Genomic DNA, 17,696 nt, shown 5'->3' on the forward strand with positions numbered 1-17,696 from the left:
GTTTTCCAGCTGAGAAAAAAAGTATGTTCATGCACATTCATAGGACAATTCAATAAAACCCTGAAAACACCAAATATTCCTCTATACACATTTTGGGCATAAAAATTACACCAGGTTGCTTGGTTTAGGTGAAACTGTGTGCATTTATCTTTTACTTTCATTGTTTTAGGACATTTTTCACTACCTTACCTTGGAAATATCCTCTCTAGCTCTTCTCGATGAGGGATGTGTGGAACTGGAGGATGGTCAAAGTGCAAAAGACTAAGGAACACAGATCCTGCATGAGCTCGGAATTTATCTATTTTTTCAGCTGACTGTTGAGCCAGCCAGCACATAATCTGCTTGCAGCTATAAAGAAGAAAACAATCAGAAAATTTAAGCTGTAGAATGTGTATTCAGATTTAAATTGTTTCAATTAAATGAATAAGAATGATCCTGCTAGGAAAGTATTCTGATTTAACCCTTCAGAATGAACACACAAGTGATTTAAAACACCCACATGGTGATAGAATCTTGAGGCTTTATCTTCCAACAGATCAATCAATCAAAAACCAGAATGACATTAATGTTACAGAGTATTTTATCCACCTTTTACACATATTGCCCCACCCTTCATCCAAAAAGATAACGAAGTGATTTATAAGCTTGGCTGAACTGCAACATTTCAGATGGAAATAGAGCAGAACTTTGAGAAAAGCACATTTTGAAGTAGAAAACTGCACACGTTGCAGAGGACAAGGTCTCTCCTACATCTCATATATCCCAAGTAAATCACTTCAATTCTGGCTAGTTTTTAACAATATCCTATTTTGTTTATGCTCACAACTAAACTCACAGCTACAATACTCTGTCCCACAAGGCTCTTAACCCTTCAGAAAGGGCCACTAATGATAGTAAAACCAGCTAAAATTCCTTTAGTTACACCAAGGCCCAAAATATTTACAAAATGGGATCCAGCTGGCAGGAATGCTTTTCTCAGTTCCACGTGGACAATCTGGGTATAAACAGATGAACAGGAGGAAGCCCCTGAAAATGGGCACTAGTGAGCACTGTGTTCTTAGAGAATCCAGTCCTTTCCTTCTAGGTGTCCTTCAACATTTGGGTTTTTTTTTAATTAAATCCCAAACCATCATATGTTCACCTAACCACTGGCACACTCTGTCTACAAACCAATACCACGATTAGGAAAGTTTTACTGCAGCTCAAACTATGTTTTAAAAATGGTACTTTTTATTAATTCTTTTATTCTTAGGAAAGTTTTACTGCAGCTCAAACTATGTTTTAAAAATATACTTATTACTAGTTCTTTTACTATTAGGAGTACCATATAATGAAATTAAAAATCAGGAGCTCAGTGTAAATTATTTTTCTTTATTTCCTTACTAATAATTCTGAAAAGAAATGAATCCAAACTCATGCTCACATTACGAATTAATGATGTGACACTCTGGATAAGCAGGCAGGTTTGCTTTCTGTTTAAAAATATACTTGGTACTAGTTCTTTTATTATTAGGAGTACCATATAATGAAATTAAAAATCAGGAGCTCAGTGTAAACTAATTTTCTTTATTTCTTTACTAATAATTCTGCAAAGAAATGAATCCAAACTCATGCTCACATTTGATCACATTATGAATTAATGATGTGACACTCTGGATAAGCAGGCAGGTTTGCTTTCTGCTTCAGTGAGCACTACTGGGAAGCACCACAGAGGTGGCAGGTTTAGCCCAAATCCCACACTGTGCTGCATTTCCAAGGTGGGATTGCCACCCACGTGCCCCCAACAAGGTTTTCCCTCTGAAAATCAGATGAAACACCCTCCCCATCTGCGTGGGCTTGACACACTTTGGTCAAAGTTCTGTCACACTCAATAAAGGAGGAGCACAGTGTGCAAGCACTGCACTCGTGCAGGGAATGGAGGATGGAGCTCCAGGAGCTGACACAGGACAGAACATTGCATACATGCTGGCATGAATCAGCTCTGCCTCCTTCTGCACCAGCAGCAGGGTCACCTCCATCAGGCTGGTCATGGCAGCTTCACGCACCCTGTGGAGACACAGACAGAGCAGAGGAGCTACAGCAGCACTTATTTCAATAAACACATCAGCTGGGTGAAAACACCAGCACAAATTCACAATAACCAAAGCAAGGACCTTTGAGAGCAGCTCCCACATTTTGGGAGGACAAGGAGTGTCCCCCTTCCAGTCCCATTCTGTGAAACAAAGCTCACATTGCACTGAGGGTCCAACAGTCACCCCTGCCTCACCAGCCTGGTTTTCATTCCAGCCAGATGTCAGCAGGCTTATTCTTTATTTTAAGAAGGTTAAAACTGATAATGATTAGTAATATTTCATGTGCAAGTAGACGTATTTAAACTTAAATGCTCTGTCTGCTTCAAATTATTTTCTGATAAGGTCAACCCACATTTTGACAGTCAGATGTTGAACACTGTTAAGACTGTCACATTCCTGTAAATTTTCAAGCTTAGTATTTCCAACATTAAAAACAAGTTGTGACTCAGAGTGGCTTAAATCTCTATGCTAAACAATAATTAATTTCACAAAAAGTTTGACCAAAGTAACACTAAGTTGTGCTTGAAGCGAGTCCTATCTAGATAATGATCTGCTCCCTTCAAAATGTTTAAATACAATTTTTAAAAAAAGTGTAATTTCAATTAAAAAAATCATCAGTATGCTTGTTTTAAACCATGTCTTGTCAATCCATGAGTTTTTAAAAGTGGTTCTTTTCTTAAGACAAGAGCAATACCTCAGTGGGTTACGTGACCCTGCACAAGAGCAGGCCCAGCATGTTCACTACATCAGCAACTCAGAATAATGTCATCCTTTCTCAGTAATAATTTTTAAAAAAAGGGGGAAAAATATTTGAAAAGGCCCAGCAGCCTTCTATGAGAAGAAATACCCCTCTTGCTGATTTCCAAAACAACTTGAAAACAGTTGCAGATGCAATCTGAAACTGGGTGGGACATTTGTTATAATGGTAAAAAAGGTAAATTACATCATTTTTTCCAAAGCAGTTTAAAACAAGTCTGGCAGTCTTTCATCAAGGTTATGTTTTACTAGTTTTTTGTATCATATCTGACTTAGATATTCATGTCTACCACCTGTAGACAGACCAGGCATGTCCCAGCAAACAATCTGTCAAAAGAAAGGTGAAGTTTGCATATGCAGAGAAAAGTTGATGAAACTTTCCCACGACTCTATTAAAGAAAGACAAAAATTACACAAAAAGGACAAAGTCTCTCCATATCTTTCCATCTTATTCACTGGTTTGGAAGAAACAGAATGAGAAAGCACTGATATTTGAGAGGCCACAAAAGCCTTCAGCAGCCAAGAGTTTGCCATGAGAAAGGATCCCTCTTCCCCCTCTGATTTACATGTTTCTTGACTTGACTGTGGCTGGAATTGCCCAAAGAAGCTCAAAAAAGAAAAAAAAAGCATCTGGTGCTCAAAGCACTTTTGAATTTTAATGGCTGTTGGGAATTTAATTTCCTCAGGATTTCTTTGAAAGTTCCACTCTGTTTTGTTCTGTTTTGAAATGAAGACACAGAGAAGGATAAACAATAGTTGTGGAGAACTGCATTGGGTGCTCTCAGATGTGGAAGCTCAGTTGAATACCTACTTACACTTCTCCAGTACCTCACCTGGCTTTGAAAACACAAAGCTCAGTGACTCTTCCTTTTCTCTGCCTCCCCACCCTGTATTATTGCTCTTGCATTTTCTGTCAGCTGCACCCAGCCCTGCCTTGTGTTAGAGACACATTCACCTCCCTCCTGCTCCTCTGACAGCAGGGAAAGCCAAGCTCCTTCCTTGTGCAAGCTGGAATGACCTGCACCTGATCCTCACTGGTTTGCACCCTTGTTTCCTCTTCTAAGGAAATGTCAGACACCTCCTGATCTCTGATTTCGTGCCCTGTGTTATTATTTCCCTGTGGTATGACAATTCACCCAGCTGAGAAGCTGGATACCACTACAGAAAACAGGGAAACACGACAGAAAACAGGGAAAATCCAAACACACAAACCTCAACTAAAGCTGAGAGCAGTCTGGGTTATTTGTGCCATGAACTTTTCCAGCATGTTTGTAAATATTGCAGTGAAGTGCTAAAGGGACAAGGCTGGCCAGTTACACAAGTGCCCAATGATAACGTGGCACAAAGTACCTTTCTTCTGCTGCAGAACTGACACTTCCCTTCCTGTGCAAAGACAGAGGAGCTATTTATAATTATTTAATATTTCTATTATAGAAACTATATTATATATCATATTATACAGTATACATAATATATAATATTATTTAATATTTTTTATTGTTTGTAATTATTGCAGCCTATTTTTAAATATTACAGCCTATAATTATTGCATTACTGACACTGGTGAGATCTAACACTGCCAGTGCCTTGCAGAGCACAATCTGCAAGTTCTGACTGTGCTTTTTTGACTGTTCCTTGCCCATGATCACTGGCAAGGAACAATCCAGCATGGGGCATATTGAAAAAACCAGCACAATCACAAGTTTTTTTTTCCTCCACAAAATAAGAGGTGGTTCCAGGCTGTGTACACAGCTCCCATCCCACATGGTTATTACAAATGTACCTCACAGCACCTGCCCTGTCCAAGCCTAATGAGGAATCCTGGAAAGGAGAATGGCACTGTAATTTACTTATTTTTTCCTGTTTTAAAACAAACCTAGGGCTACCAAATGAAATAATGACACTGAAGTTAAGACTGAGTAGGACAGAGCTCTGAGCAGGACAGAACAAATCTGAGCCAGAAGTTGCCAGTTGGGCAGCATGTGTCACCAGGCTGGGCTTGGCCAGGGATGGGCACAGCCACTCTCCTGTTCATCCAGCACTGCTGAAAACACCCTACAAGGAAGGAGGTAGTGACTGTTTAAAGCATTTCTTTCACACAAACACTCTGCACAGATATGACTGACACAATCCACTCAAACACTCCACGTGACTCAGCGCTGCTGGACAAGAACTTCTTCAACAAACTGGGAAAATAACAAAATGTTTTCAACCAGCAGAATTATTTCTGACCAGAACTTTTCAGGCACTTACCCCTTCCTGCCTGGCATGTAGCAAAAGCAGAGCCAGGTACCAGATCTGAATTATCAACAGGTTGTCAATTAAAATCCAGAACACACATCTCTGTACCCTGAGCTACTTCATGCAGCTGCCAGACAGGTCAAATACATGTATTTTACCACTTCATTACCATACCACACAAACAGTATCACCCACAGGTTAAACAAGGCTGATTCTTCATCTCTAAAAGCAACATATATCTGTACATTTCAAATTCAAATTATGGATTCAGGCAATAAAATTAAGAGGCTTTTTCAAAACCTGCATTTTACTCAAAATCAACTGCTAATAAATAAAAGACAACTAAAATTACTCTATCACATGTCAAATAAAAGACAACTAAAATTACTCTATCACATTCATTTACAGAGTTCATGGCTTCTCTATACTGAGTGTTACTGCTCTGTGGCTTCCACAAAGCATCAAAAGTATTTTAAATCTGCAGATACTGGACTTGTTCCTGAATTAGGATAATTTAATGCTTTTTATTAACAAGTACTACTTCAGGCTGGGCATATTTAGCTCACAAATACGTGCAGAAAATCACCCTGACAGGAGTGTGTTTGGTTTGTAAGATCCATATCCCCATGCTGTGTAATTCTACAGGATGCCATGAATACCATGAGCTCTTCATGATCTCTCCCATTCAAAGCTGGCAGGAACTTCCAATCAGTAAGTGCTGACACATCCCCAGTTAGAGCTGCTTTGGAAATAAAACACAAACCCAAAGAAGGACACGAGCCTTTACAGTCAGGAATTTGGAAACTGCCTTTGCAGATCACTGTTACTGAAGGACTACAGAGCATTCAGAGTGCTAGACACTGAATCTTCTTTGTATATTAGGGGGACCTTGAAGACATTGAGGAATGCAATGAAAACAAGCCTGCTATAGACTTAACATTACCAAGATCTTATTAATTTTATTAAGTTACTAAATGTATTAATCTACCTATGCTACAGATTTCCCATCAGCAGACGTATTCCTATAGACTTACGATTTATTCTTGCAGCATCATATCTGAAATCATTGAAATCTTAAACTTACAGAAGATTTGGTGATGCTGCAGCACAATTGAGTTTTATCCCTCTCAACAGGTTATGCAGCTGCTCCCTCTCCTGGCAAAAAATCCCTACAACAGCAACGTGCAGCAGGAGAGATCAGGCAGGACCCAATGTGTTGTTTCAAATAAAGAGAAATAATGCTTTAAATCCCTGTTTTGCAACTGAATACATTCCTGGTATTCACTAAAAGGAACTAATGTCACCCACAGAACCAGAAAAAGGCTTAACTTTGGTTTTGAACATCTCAGTCCTCATACTCCCAACTTCTGAGCAAGGACGACCAAAACTTGTCAGCCTCGCCTTTCACTTTCTACTTCTCTTCCTGCTGTGCATTCCTAATTCCCACCTAGGCTCAAATCTCCAAAGGCTTGGAGCTCTTGTTTCTAAGAGGTTTTGAAAACACATCAGCTTTTCAGTGGACACCAAAGCTGGCCCTGGATTTCACCCCACCTTACCATCCTCCAACATCACCCCGGCTGTCGGTGGTGTAGTCGGTGACACCGGTGAGCAGCGTGGCATAAATCTGATCAACGTTATCCCTGCACACATATTCCTGCTGGGATCCATCTCCCTTCACACCCACTGTCTGGCAAACCCTTCAAAAAAAGAGGAAAAGAAGGGATGGGAGGCAATGAAGATCAAGCTTTGTTATGTTGCTTAATAAAATTCACAACATCCATAATGTCCACTACAGATGGGATGAGGAACATTTCTGAATTGTGCTGAATTTGACCTGAGGATTTCTGAGCAGTGTTTGGGTTCAAAGGAGCACTGCCAAAGCTAAGATCTCAGCAGGGATCTGAGAAAGCAGGTTGCTTTACTTCCTTTACTTGATTTTTCACATTAAACTCTCCTGTAAAATGCAGAGAAAATCAAAGTACTCCAGAAAAGCTTTCACACCTATAACACTCCAAAAAGGAACATGCTTCAGTATCTGTCAGACTCTGAACTCTCCTTAAAGTGAAGTCAGGAAGAAGAGCAAAGGGCCAACAGAATGTGCATTGAACCTGATATTAAACTTCTTTACCTTGAAGACAGGGGGTTTTCAGCAGTGTAGCAGTTTAAGAGCATAAAGTATTAATGTATACTATTAACTGCACTGTGACATTCAACACAGAAAATATTCCTTTAAATAAAAGGCACAATTCCTTTAAATCAATTGAATATTTTTTAAGATTGTGGAAAAAACATATATTCTTCCTTCTCAGTAAAGCTCATTAAATTGCAGCCCATGAGAAAGGCAAACATTAAAATGCACTCTAGGTAGTCAGGTAACTGATAAAAACCTGCCAGCACTATCAGAGCTGAAGTCCACAGTCACGTGTGTGGTAATTCTCTGAATCAACAATAAACTGAGTAATGGATATGCAGTCAAGATGTGTGTGTGTGACTGTAACTGATTTCAGGACTCATGCTCCCAGCTCCCAGCAGAATTAACAGGAGAAAGCTTCTACAGAAAGATTTAAAATTAGACACAAGCAGGGGTGAGAAACATACTTTGCAATTGCTATTAAGGCATCTCTCCTGGCTTCAGCAAAGCTCACGTCCTCAGGGGAAATTATTGTAACTTTTTTTAGACCTTCCAAAACCTGAAAAAATACAAAGATTGAGATATATAAATCCTAACCCTTTTTTACTATGTTAAATTTAGGTATCATAGTAAAGTGAGTTCAATCCTGTATGAAGGAACCAAGCAGGCAGCAGAGTTTGGATTCTCACCAGGAGAGGCCTGTAAGATTTTACACAACATCACCAGAGTATTATTCAGAACTATACATGTATTTCTAGCAGTTCTTCTTGTTTATGGGAATAATATAGCTAAAAAATGTGAACAACAGGCTAAGTTTAGATTTTGTCTGGGGCAGGGTAACGTTATAGAAATACCACTTCTATGGCAGAATTGTGCCTAAGGGCAAAAAGGCCTCTGCTCTCTGCTGCAGCTTTTTAGATACTCAAGGCACTTAGGAATAAGTTTCTACTAAAAGCTAAAATCCATATTCTAAATCTATATTTCTATTTCACTTTGTGGCTTCCTATATCTCGGTTTCTGCAGGGGTTTCAGTTCAATCCCTGTAGCAAATCTCTCTTCCCCTGGACCCTTCTCCCCTCTCTCCTCTGTTCCCTTGGACCAATGTCCCATAGCAAAGGGTTAATCCAACCTTTGCTTTCCATTAACACTACTAAAGCTGGACTAAACCTTAATTATCAGAAACTATGGCAAGCTCAACTCATGATGATTTTCTGTCCATTAGCATTCAAACCCCTTTGACAAAGACCTTTAATTATGATCATTACTGTTTATTTGATTACTGTCACAGGTTTCACTCAAAATTCTCATTACAATGATCCTGTTTTCTCACCTGCTGGAGCCTGCCCTTCAGCAGAAATCTTGGAAGGGCCCCAAGAGCTCGTGAAAAGCCACAACGAATCATTTCCTCTGCGTTTTGTAGCTCTGAAACGTACTGTGTCACCAGCTCATCTGGAAAAAATACAATTGCAGAGTGAAAAGCAACCACCACATCATTAGAATTTCATATTTGGCTAAGGAAAAAAAAAAAAAAAAAAGGAAAAGATCCCCTAAACAAAGCAGCTGGAAAATTTTGTAATTTGTTGAACTAAAATGTTCTGACATTTAGAACTAAAAAAAACCCAAAAAACCCTAACTAAAAATTTAGTTTAGTTCAAACTAAACTAAAATACCTTAATTTTCTACAGGAAAAGGATAAAAATTTAAGATGTTTACTTTTACATGAATGAATTTGTATTTTCTGTCTAAAAAATTGACTTTGTATTTATACTAAGCCTGTTACTTGAGAGAGAGAAAAGACAAACTTCTCAATTTTAGAGGGTTATTAAGTTTTAGACATCGAAATAATAAGTATAAGCACAAATGTCTGTCTAAGCACAGGGGAGCAAGTTCTTTTTATATTTATAGATCACCATTTTCTATCACTGGATAAATGTTCTGTGTTAGGCAGGAGATGCCCAGGTTTGTGAATATCAGTTATTTTAACAGTTTTCCCTCAGAAAACTCCTGACTGGAGTCCTGTTTAAGCACACACACAGATCACACCTAAACAGTGAGATAATTTCAGATCATTTTTCATAGAGAGACATAAATGAAGCTGGGTGCTTTGGAGGAGAAAGCTCAGGAAGAAATGCCCCCTTTGGTTCTGTGTGCTGGCACAGGACACAGCAGGGACAGTGACCCTACAAACAGCAGCTGAGTCAAAAAACACAGAATAAACACAGAATAAACACAGAATAAACCCGACTGGGCATGGAAAAAGGAGTCTCAGCAAACATGTAAAGTGATATCAAGCAGAAAATGGAGCATAAAAGGAGGAAAAGTCCGGAGCAGGTTCACATTTCTGCTGCAGTCTTTATCTCAGACTTACAGCCAATACTTCCTTTACCCAACTTTTCACATTAAACTCTTCTGTAAAATGCAGAGAAAAACAAAGTACTCCAGAAAAGCTTCTCCCAGCCAGCTGCAATAAACACAGCTCTGATTCAGACAGGAGCAAGGTGGTCTTATCAATCCCGTTACTGCAGAGACACTTTTTAATCCTCAAAGAAAAAGAAGCAGAGATCCTGTGAAGATTACATAATTGTGCCACTGCCTACTGTAATCGAAGGTTTACATGATTGAGCAATATTTGCTAGAGGAAGAAAGAAGAGTTGCCATAAGAAACTCCCCATTCATCACAATCCATGACTGCTTCTTTTAAACCCCAATGCAATGGACAGGCCCCAGCTCGTCCCTCCCATCAGCAGCCCAGCTCCCTGGCCAGAGCTGAGCAACACCTTCAGATAAGCACATTTATTTCAAACTTTCCAAACCACCAGGCTGTTAAGAGTCCTGAGGCCACAGGAAGATGCAGTGTTTGCTGTGACAGCAAGATCTTGAACAGTGAGCTGTGGCAGTCTCCACTTTGAGTGATGTAAATTTAAGATTGACATTTCAGCAACAAACAAAAAAACAACAGCTCTTTACTTATAACCACTCAGTAATTATGGTGGAAAGTGTAATGCAAATGTTAATATTCTTCTAAGAGCCTTCAGCTTCATAAACCAACAGGGCCTATGAAGTGTCTACAGTATTAATTCCACACAACCCATCCTGAAAGAATATTAAAAGAGAAAGTCAGCAAAACCAAACCAGAACACAGTAAGACAGATAAAGAAAACACTAAGAGAAGGTCAAAACAAACAAAGGCAAAAGTAGTGATTCAATAAAAATGCAGCCTAATAAGGACAAATTCAGAATGTCAAACTGCTAAAGCACCCTTGATTGGTGTTTTCATTTTAATCATCAAGCAACAGTGAAACACTGGTTAAATTTTACCAAAAGCTTTTTTTTTTTCCTCCTTAATCATGTCCAGACCTGTTTTAACTGACTTATCTAAGGCACCTGCACTGTGCTGAATGTCTCACATACCCACAGCCATCACACGCTCTGGGAGGACTTTTAATACTGGATTTCAATCCCACAACAAACAGACATGACATTTTTATCAGCACAGAGGTAAAATACACCTCTTTTTTGTTTGTTTTTTTAAAAGATGCTTGCGTGTGTAATGGCACTTCTGTTATCATGTGTGGAGCAGGGTCCTCTGCAATCAAGGCCAAAAAAAAGGGTACTCAAGATGGAGCTGAGCAGAGAGTTTTCTAGAACAGAAAAATTGTCATTTCACAATTCTACTTCAGAAAGTCCCATGAGAAATTTTGTCTGTATCTACAAATTTGACCTAATTGTGCCCCTAGACCATCACAGCCACACTGCCTTGGTCCCTTCAAGCACAAGGCAGATGAAAAGTCAACCTCAAATCCAGGAAAAAACCAAGAACCTAGGTCATCTAAAGGTCATGTAGACTTTCAGAGGGATCTAAATGAGTAAAGCAACAACCTGTGCAGCCTGTACTTCCAGCAGATCCCTTCTCCCTCCTGACTTGGGCACCTTTTCCAGTCCACTTTTCCAGAAACTCGAAACTTCATCCTTACATAAAACTTGACCTATCAACTTCTCAGCTCATTTTTAGCTTGTTTGCTTTGACTCAGCATTGCCTCCTCCTGCCCTGCACGTTCTGGTTTTACACATGACCCTTTCCTGAGGCTCTGGGGATTTTATCTGCCTTGGGACCATATCACATCTTCCCATGCTGCCCACAAAGAATCTGGCAGGCAGGGCCAAACTCCAGCAGGGAAAGGGCTATTTGGTGGTTTGGGTTTGTTTGTTTTTTGTTTTTGGCTTTTTTTTTTAAACAAAACAAAACAAAAAAAAGGTAAAGATTCAGCACTATATAAAGTATTTTAAAATCAGGATAGGCTGCTTTTATAGTTCAACCCTAATGTCTTTGGGGCACAGACTGCATGTAAATACAAATGTGATAAATATCAACATCATTTTGGGAACAACTCTATGACAAATAAATAATAAGGCATTTTGTCACCTGATTTAATAATGGCAAAAAATAGAAAAAGAAAACAATATTATGTTAAGTATATGTCTCACTGTCATATTTAGAAAAAGAAGAATATAAATGTTGTTATTCTTAAAGTATTTATCTGTACAATCCAGCAATTTGTCTCTGATGGACATGATACAATCTGATCCTTGAAAGGAAGACAGGTACAAGAAAAGCAGTATAAAAAAAGATGCTGATTCATACACCCCTGAGAGAAGTTTAAGCCTCCTCCTGTACTGCTGATCCAAACACAAACACATGAGCTCTCACACGCACATTTACCAGAACTCTGGGTGTCCTTTCCTATCCTTTTCTTATCCCTTAGCAATTCTTCTATAAACCAGCCATGATCTCTGGCAGAGTTTATTGAAACAGGATGTGAAAAAGATTCACTTTGTTAAAAGTGAGCACTTTAGAAACGCACAATCTTTGGTTCTTTGTTTTACAGTGTGGAACAGAAAAGCAACATAAATTTGCCTCATATTCATTATGGTGGTACCTTCTACTCACCTCCAGTCTAAAGCCAGCATTTCTGTAGGAAATGAGACATTTCCTACACTTCCACTTGTCATTTTTCAGACAACTTTCAGCTGTCAGTTCTTTTTTCCTGAAGAATTTTAAGTTGTGTTAAAACCAGCGCTGCCCCTCCCCACTCTGTGCAATCCCTCCAAAGTGCAAGTTTGGTCCAGCCCAGCATTCTGTGCCTCTGTGTTAAACATGAATCATTACCCTGCAGAGCTGGATCAGCTTCTCCCCTCTCATCGATGTAAAATTCATTGCACAGAGCAGCCAGTGCAGACACTGCAGACTCCTGCAACAAAGGCACAGAAATGCATTTACTCACCTCATATCTTAAAAATTTTAAGGAAAAAGAAAGTGGATTAAAAAAAAAAAAAGGCAAGCAAAAAAAAAACTCCTTTCAGATACTTTCTTATTATTTCTTCTCAATAGTGGTTTAGTAAGGAAAAACCAGATTTTAATCCTATTCCTTCAATATGAACAGCAAGCTAAATTAACATTTAAGACCGTAACAGTAATGTATGAAACATGTTTTCAGTTCAGATGAAAGACCTCTAGGATGCCACAGCAATACAAAACACACCAGTCATTATTTCATCTTCTTTCATATATATCCATATACTGATTCCAGATTGACAAGAAACAAACCCTATTTCCCCAGGGAGCTACAGAAAGGAAACACAGAAAAGAACATGGACTGAAGGTAATAAACAAAAAAGCCCAAATATCCAGGATCACAGGCCTTGTGTCCTAATCTTAACTGGTTTAGAAAAGGATCAATGGTTGTTATACCTGAGCCTCCTCATTTTTAGAGTGGTTTCAGTTACTGATACAGAACACAAAATAACTCAGCTGCTATTTCAGAAAGCACATGATAGAATATGTAATAGAACAGAATTTAAAAGAATACATAACAGAATAGAATTTATGGCTGAATTATACTTTTCAGCTGATAATATAATGTTACCCAAAATGAAAATACATTTGAAAGCACACAAGAGCTTTGCATTGTTCACTTCATGTTGACAGCAACAATACTTATTAACACTCATGTTCTCCAGGTACAAGAAATCTCAGCTGTAACCCAGAAATCCTGCCCAGCTGATTCATTCTGCCCTCAAAGACACCTCAGACAAGTTCCCTATGCAAAATCAAGGACTTGAAAGAAAACCAGCATTCACCTAAACAATATTCTAACTACCACAGGCATTATAGTAGCAAAATATGCAGAATTATCTAACTGCTGTAGATCAGGGGCCTTTAAAGGCCAAATTATCCAACCTCTGCCATGGCCAGGGATGCCTGTGACCAGACCAGATTGCTCAGACATTTCACTTTCTAAATGAAATGTTTTTCACCTTAAATGTATGAAGTTCAACTGGAAGAGAATACTGTATGTCTGAAAAAAAAGATTACTTTTCAAAATCTTAAGCGTTGTCCTTACAATTATTTCTCTCTAAAACAGAAGCAGAAATAAGTGAAAATTGTCATTTACTAAATACACTTTGCTTGGCTTTAACTGATGTTCACCAAGCAAGTTAAAATTCTCTACAGCCTATAATTAATTCTTCTAAGCTTTTGTTTTAGAAGTTCCAGTTATAAGACATACCAGCACTTTGAATAAATTGTTAATGCCAAAAGAATATCCTAAGAATTCAAATTTCTTTTTTTAATTTCCTTCAGTGATTTGGATACACTCCAGTCTCCTCTGGCTCCCAAGGACAGCTTTAAAAGATGAGGTGTGAGATACCTGAAATGTCTTTTTATCTTAGTACTAAAACCTAGCACAATGAAAACAGTGTGTTAAATTCAGATTGTCTGTAAGCTCTTGCAGGGCAGACAGAAATTGCCTTTATAATTCAGCAATGCCTTTAAGAGCACGAGAGCAAACTGCCATGGGAATTCTGGGGAAAATTAAGGTGAGTAACTGGAGGTGTTAAGATGATGTAAATAAAACAGCATGAGGCATATCCATCAACGGATTTAATATTCAGAAGCAGAGCAGTCTGAGAGCACAGAAAAAGGATTTGCAGCAGAGTTTAATGGGAAATTTAAGCTCCTTGTCCTGAATAACTCTGGTAACTCACAGCAAAGCTCGCAGAGCTACCAAACACCCTCAGTACCTGTGGGCATCATCCAGAACATTTTTAATGGTCACAAGAGTTCTCTGACACCACACATATTACATGTACACCAAAACAGAAGCAAAAATGTAACCAGGGAGCAGCTTCCAGCACCATCAGCAACTCCTCACCCTGACCAGAGGTACAGACAGAAGCAACCTTTGGGATAACTGCTCAAGTATTAATCAGAAAGGTCCACAGCAATCCTGAGGAATTCAAATGATACTTTTTTAAATAGCCCTTCTCACACTTCTATGAAACATGCATTCAAGAACCAATAAGATCCCGTGGATAATCCACCAAAGGAAAGCAAAAGTATTTCTAATTTTGTATTTAATGTGACCACGTGAAGGAGAAGAAATTATTGTACCTTTATATGCTGTCGTGCAGCACTGGAAACAAGAGTGAGATGTCTTAGACTGTCATTTATTAACCACTGCCAACCACCTGGAACAGCAAAGAACATAAACAGCTTTAACTTTTCTTCCTTTCTGCACTTCAAGACTCTCCATTTAATTTTTCCACAGACCAGCAATTACACAGATCAACCTGTGTCCTTGTTTTTTCTAAACTAAACAAGGCTGTGACTCCCAGCAGAGCTACTGCAGACTGGTTTACCATGTCCACAGTGAACACCCCATGCCTGGTGATGCTGAATACTGCACATTCTATTTATTGTAAAATTAATAGCTAAAAACCAAATCTTCAAATTGCATCAGCATCTGCTGAAGTGTTTGTCTATCTTTTTGGTATTTTTTTAATGTGTTAGGCCACCCAACCCCATTAATTTTGCTTCTTTGAAAAGCAGAATTTGTTAATATTTTAGTTTAATGAATAGTTACTACAGTCATGGAAGGTTATTTAAAATAGGACTTACTGATTATTGGATCTCCTCTAAATGGCATTTTTGATAGTGACAACTTCTCAATTAAAGTGCAGACTGTAAGAAAGTAAGTTTGATAACAAGATAAATACCCCCCCCAGAAAACAGAAATTGTAGCAATTTTGAAAAGACAACCACAGGAAGTTACATTAGCATTAATTTTAAATTGAAGAATATTTACAAACAGATATTCAAAATACGGGAAATTAAAAACTGGAAGGAAATTCCATTTGTACAAAAATCACTAGGATGCAGGAACTGTCCTCTGGCACGAGTTAGTGCCATCATTCACACAAATCCCTTGTTTGGTGGGATGTTTTCCCCCTCTGCCATTCAAGGTGTGCACATACATATCAGCCACTTTTCTTTGCTATATCAGCCACTTTTCTTTGCTATACAGCCTGGAAATGGCAGTGTAGCACCAGTGATGGCAAAACAACTGAGACAAGGATGATACTACAGCCACTATTCAAATTTATGACAGGTTTTCCTACTTCTTATTCATATTGTTTTTGAACCTCCAAGGAGTGGCATTTGTTCACTGCACAGAGCTGGGAGCTATGAAACTGGATGCAACTTTATTTCCTTTGATACTTGGAATACATGAGCACATCCTTTTCATAACAAAGTCCTTATTATTTTTAATCTATGAATTTATTAGAGTTCTAATGCTTACAAACCCACTTTGAGAACTGTATTTTTTTAAAAATGTTTTGAGGCTTTTTTGGGGAATGGAAATTAACACAGTAAACACTTCAAATTTTCTGTGCAACAGATTGACTGTATTGCTCAAATGAAAACTCAGCACTTGGGGAATACCAATGGCTTTCACCTCTGGGGATTCAGTTCAAATAAATGAGATTGGTACAGCTCCATCTCACTGCCTGGCTGCTTTAGAGTTGGTGGAGAGCAGGGAAAGGACAGAAGAAAGTGCAATATAAAGTAATTCCATTGTTTTGTTTTCCTCTCCTCCCACAAATTGATTTTTGACTCTTCCTCTGGGCTCTGTACACAACTCATCACCTCCATTTATAATCAACTTTCTGGGCTCCAAATCTACTCTTGAACTCACTCCTCACTATGGCAGTGTCACACAAAATCCTCTCCATACTGTGTGTCAGCTTCTCTGTGCTAATAATTATTCACAGACAAGGCTGAGTGCAATGTGACTAAAGCCAAGTCTCTTGGGGTTCCTCCTTATTCTCTGCACTTCTTTGTGCTCTATTGTGGTTGAGACCATCATCTTCATTAGACATGCAGGCAATTTGTGGAAGATTTTCAATTCTTCTCTTATTCCACCTACACAGTTGTATCATGCCAAAATACTGCCATTTGTATTTCTCCAAAACCACAAAATGTTCACCGGCTTAAAAGCTAAAACGTATCACAAAAAACCTCTTCCTTCAGCTTGCATTTTTGTGTCATACAGATGCAATGTCACTCAACTCCCCCTTCTCTTCCACCTCAGTGCAGAAGCTCTTTTACCCACGAAGTCTGGATGGCTTCAGATCTTCCAAGCTGGAATCTGCTCTGCAGCATTTCCTTCATTCAGCTCACCAGCAGGAAACCAAGTTGGCATCATTTCCTCATCCACCCCAGCCCAGCTCTTCCTGCAACACCCTTTCTTTTTACAGCACACAACAATCTTCCAAATCCATCTTTTCTGTGGTGCCACACTCCCCACAGACTGTTGTTTGTATGGTCTTTGTGCTTCACTTCTGTGCACACACGTCTTACGATAAAATCATTATTTCCACCATGGCTTCTGTCTAAAAGTGCAGATTATATCTCTTGTGGAGAGGAATTTGAGTAAATCACTGAAGGAAGAGTTCAACCCTGAAAAAACTTCACTGTGTGCAACAACAGGAGGGCACAGTGTGACACAGAGCCCAGAACCATCTTCAGCTCTTACAGAGTTACTCCAGGTGTATTGGTTATTCTCAGTGTATTGTCACCCCATGTCCTGCTGCACCCTTCTGCTGACTGGCCTCCCAAGTTCATCTTTTTTTAATTACTGTGCTGACTTTACTTATACATTCAACACAACATATGCAAAATGAACTGGAAACACATCAACAGCCAAATTCCTCAGGGCAGCTCTCGTGCTGTCCCACCCCAGCTGTGGTACTTACCAGCTGGTCTCATCAGTTCTCCACCTAAACCCCTGCAAAGCAGAAAGAGCCTTCAGAGAACAGCCCACCACAGGCAAACTGAGTGTACACTGCCCACAGTCAGGCAAAAAGCACCTCAAAACCATTTCAGAATGAAAGCAGAGCACAAAATACCCACAGTTTTGTTTGATCAACTCTGCTTCCTTCTAAAACAACTTTTCTTGACTTCAGTGTGATTAATACAAACCTCTCCTGAATATTAAGATTTCTTCTTGCAAAAATGCACTCCCAGTCTTCCTAATTTTTAATGTGAATAATAAAAAGACTGTCAAGCTCATTTTGCTTTTCTTTTCACTTGCTTCAGGAACATTCCAAACCCATGAGACTGGCCAAAGGACTTTCCAGTCATACAGTCTCTACCA

The 17,696-nt window shown here is 39.0% G+C and overlaps 1 protein-coding gene across 2 annotated transcripts in view; it reads right to left on the reverse strand.

The window, feature by feature from the left end:
* TBCD (tubulin folding cofactor D) overlaps positions 1–17,696 on the reverse strand; it is a 382,417-nt gene that overhangs the window by 284,531 nt on the left and 80,190 nt on the right. For both annotated transcript variants that reach the window (XM_053960716.1, XM_053960715.1), the window contains exons 24-32: positions 17,296–17,327; positions 15,158–15,220; positions 14,651–14,727; positions 12,368–12,449; positions 8,531–8,649; positions 7,668–7,759; positions 6,626–6,766; positions 1,963–2,046; positions 190–348 (exon numbers count right to left, since the gene is read on the reverse strand). In XM_053960716.1, the coding sequence (XP_053816691.1) occupies positions 190–348; positions 1,963–2,046; positions 6,626–6,766; positions 7,668–7,759; positions 8,531–8,649; positions 12,368–12,449; positions 14,651–14,727; positions 15,158–15,220; positions 17,296–17,327 (849 nt within the window). The remainder of the gene's footprint in view (positions 1–189; positions 349–1,962; positions 2,047–6,625; positions 6,767–7,667; positions 7,760–8,530; positions 8,650–12,367; positions 12,450–14,650; positions 14,728–15,157; positions 15,221–17,295; positions 17,328–17,696) is intronic.

Source organism: Vidua chalybeata, chromosome 19 (assembly GCF_026979565.1).
Source record: "Vidua chalybeata isolate OUT-0048 chromosome 19, bVidCha1 merged haplotype, whole genome shotgun sequence".
NCBI lineage: Eukaryota > Metazoa > Chordata > Aves > Passeriformes > Viduidae > Vidua > Vidua chalybeata.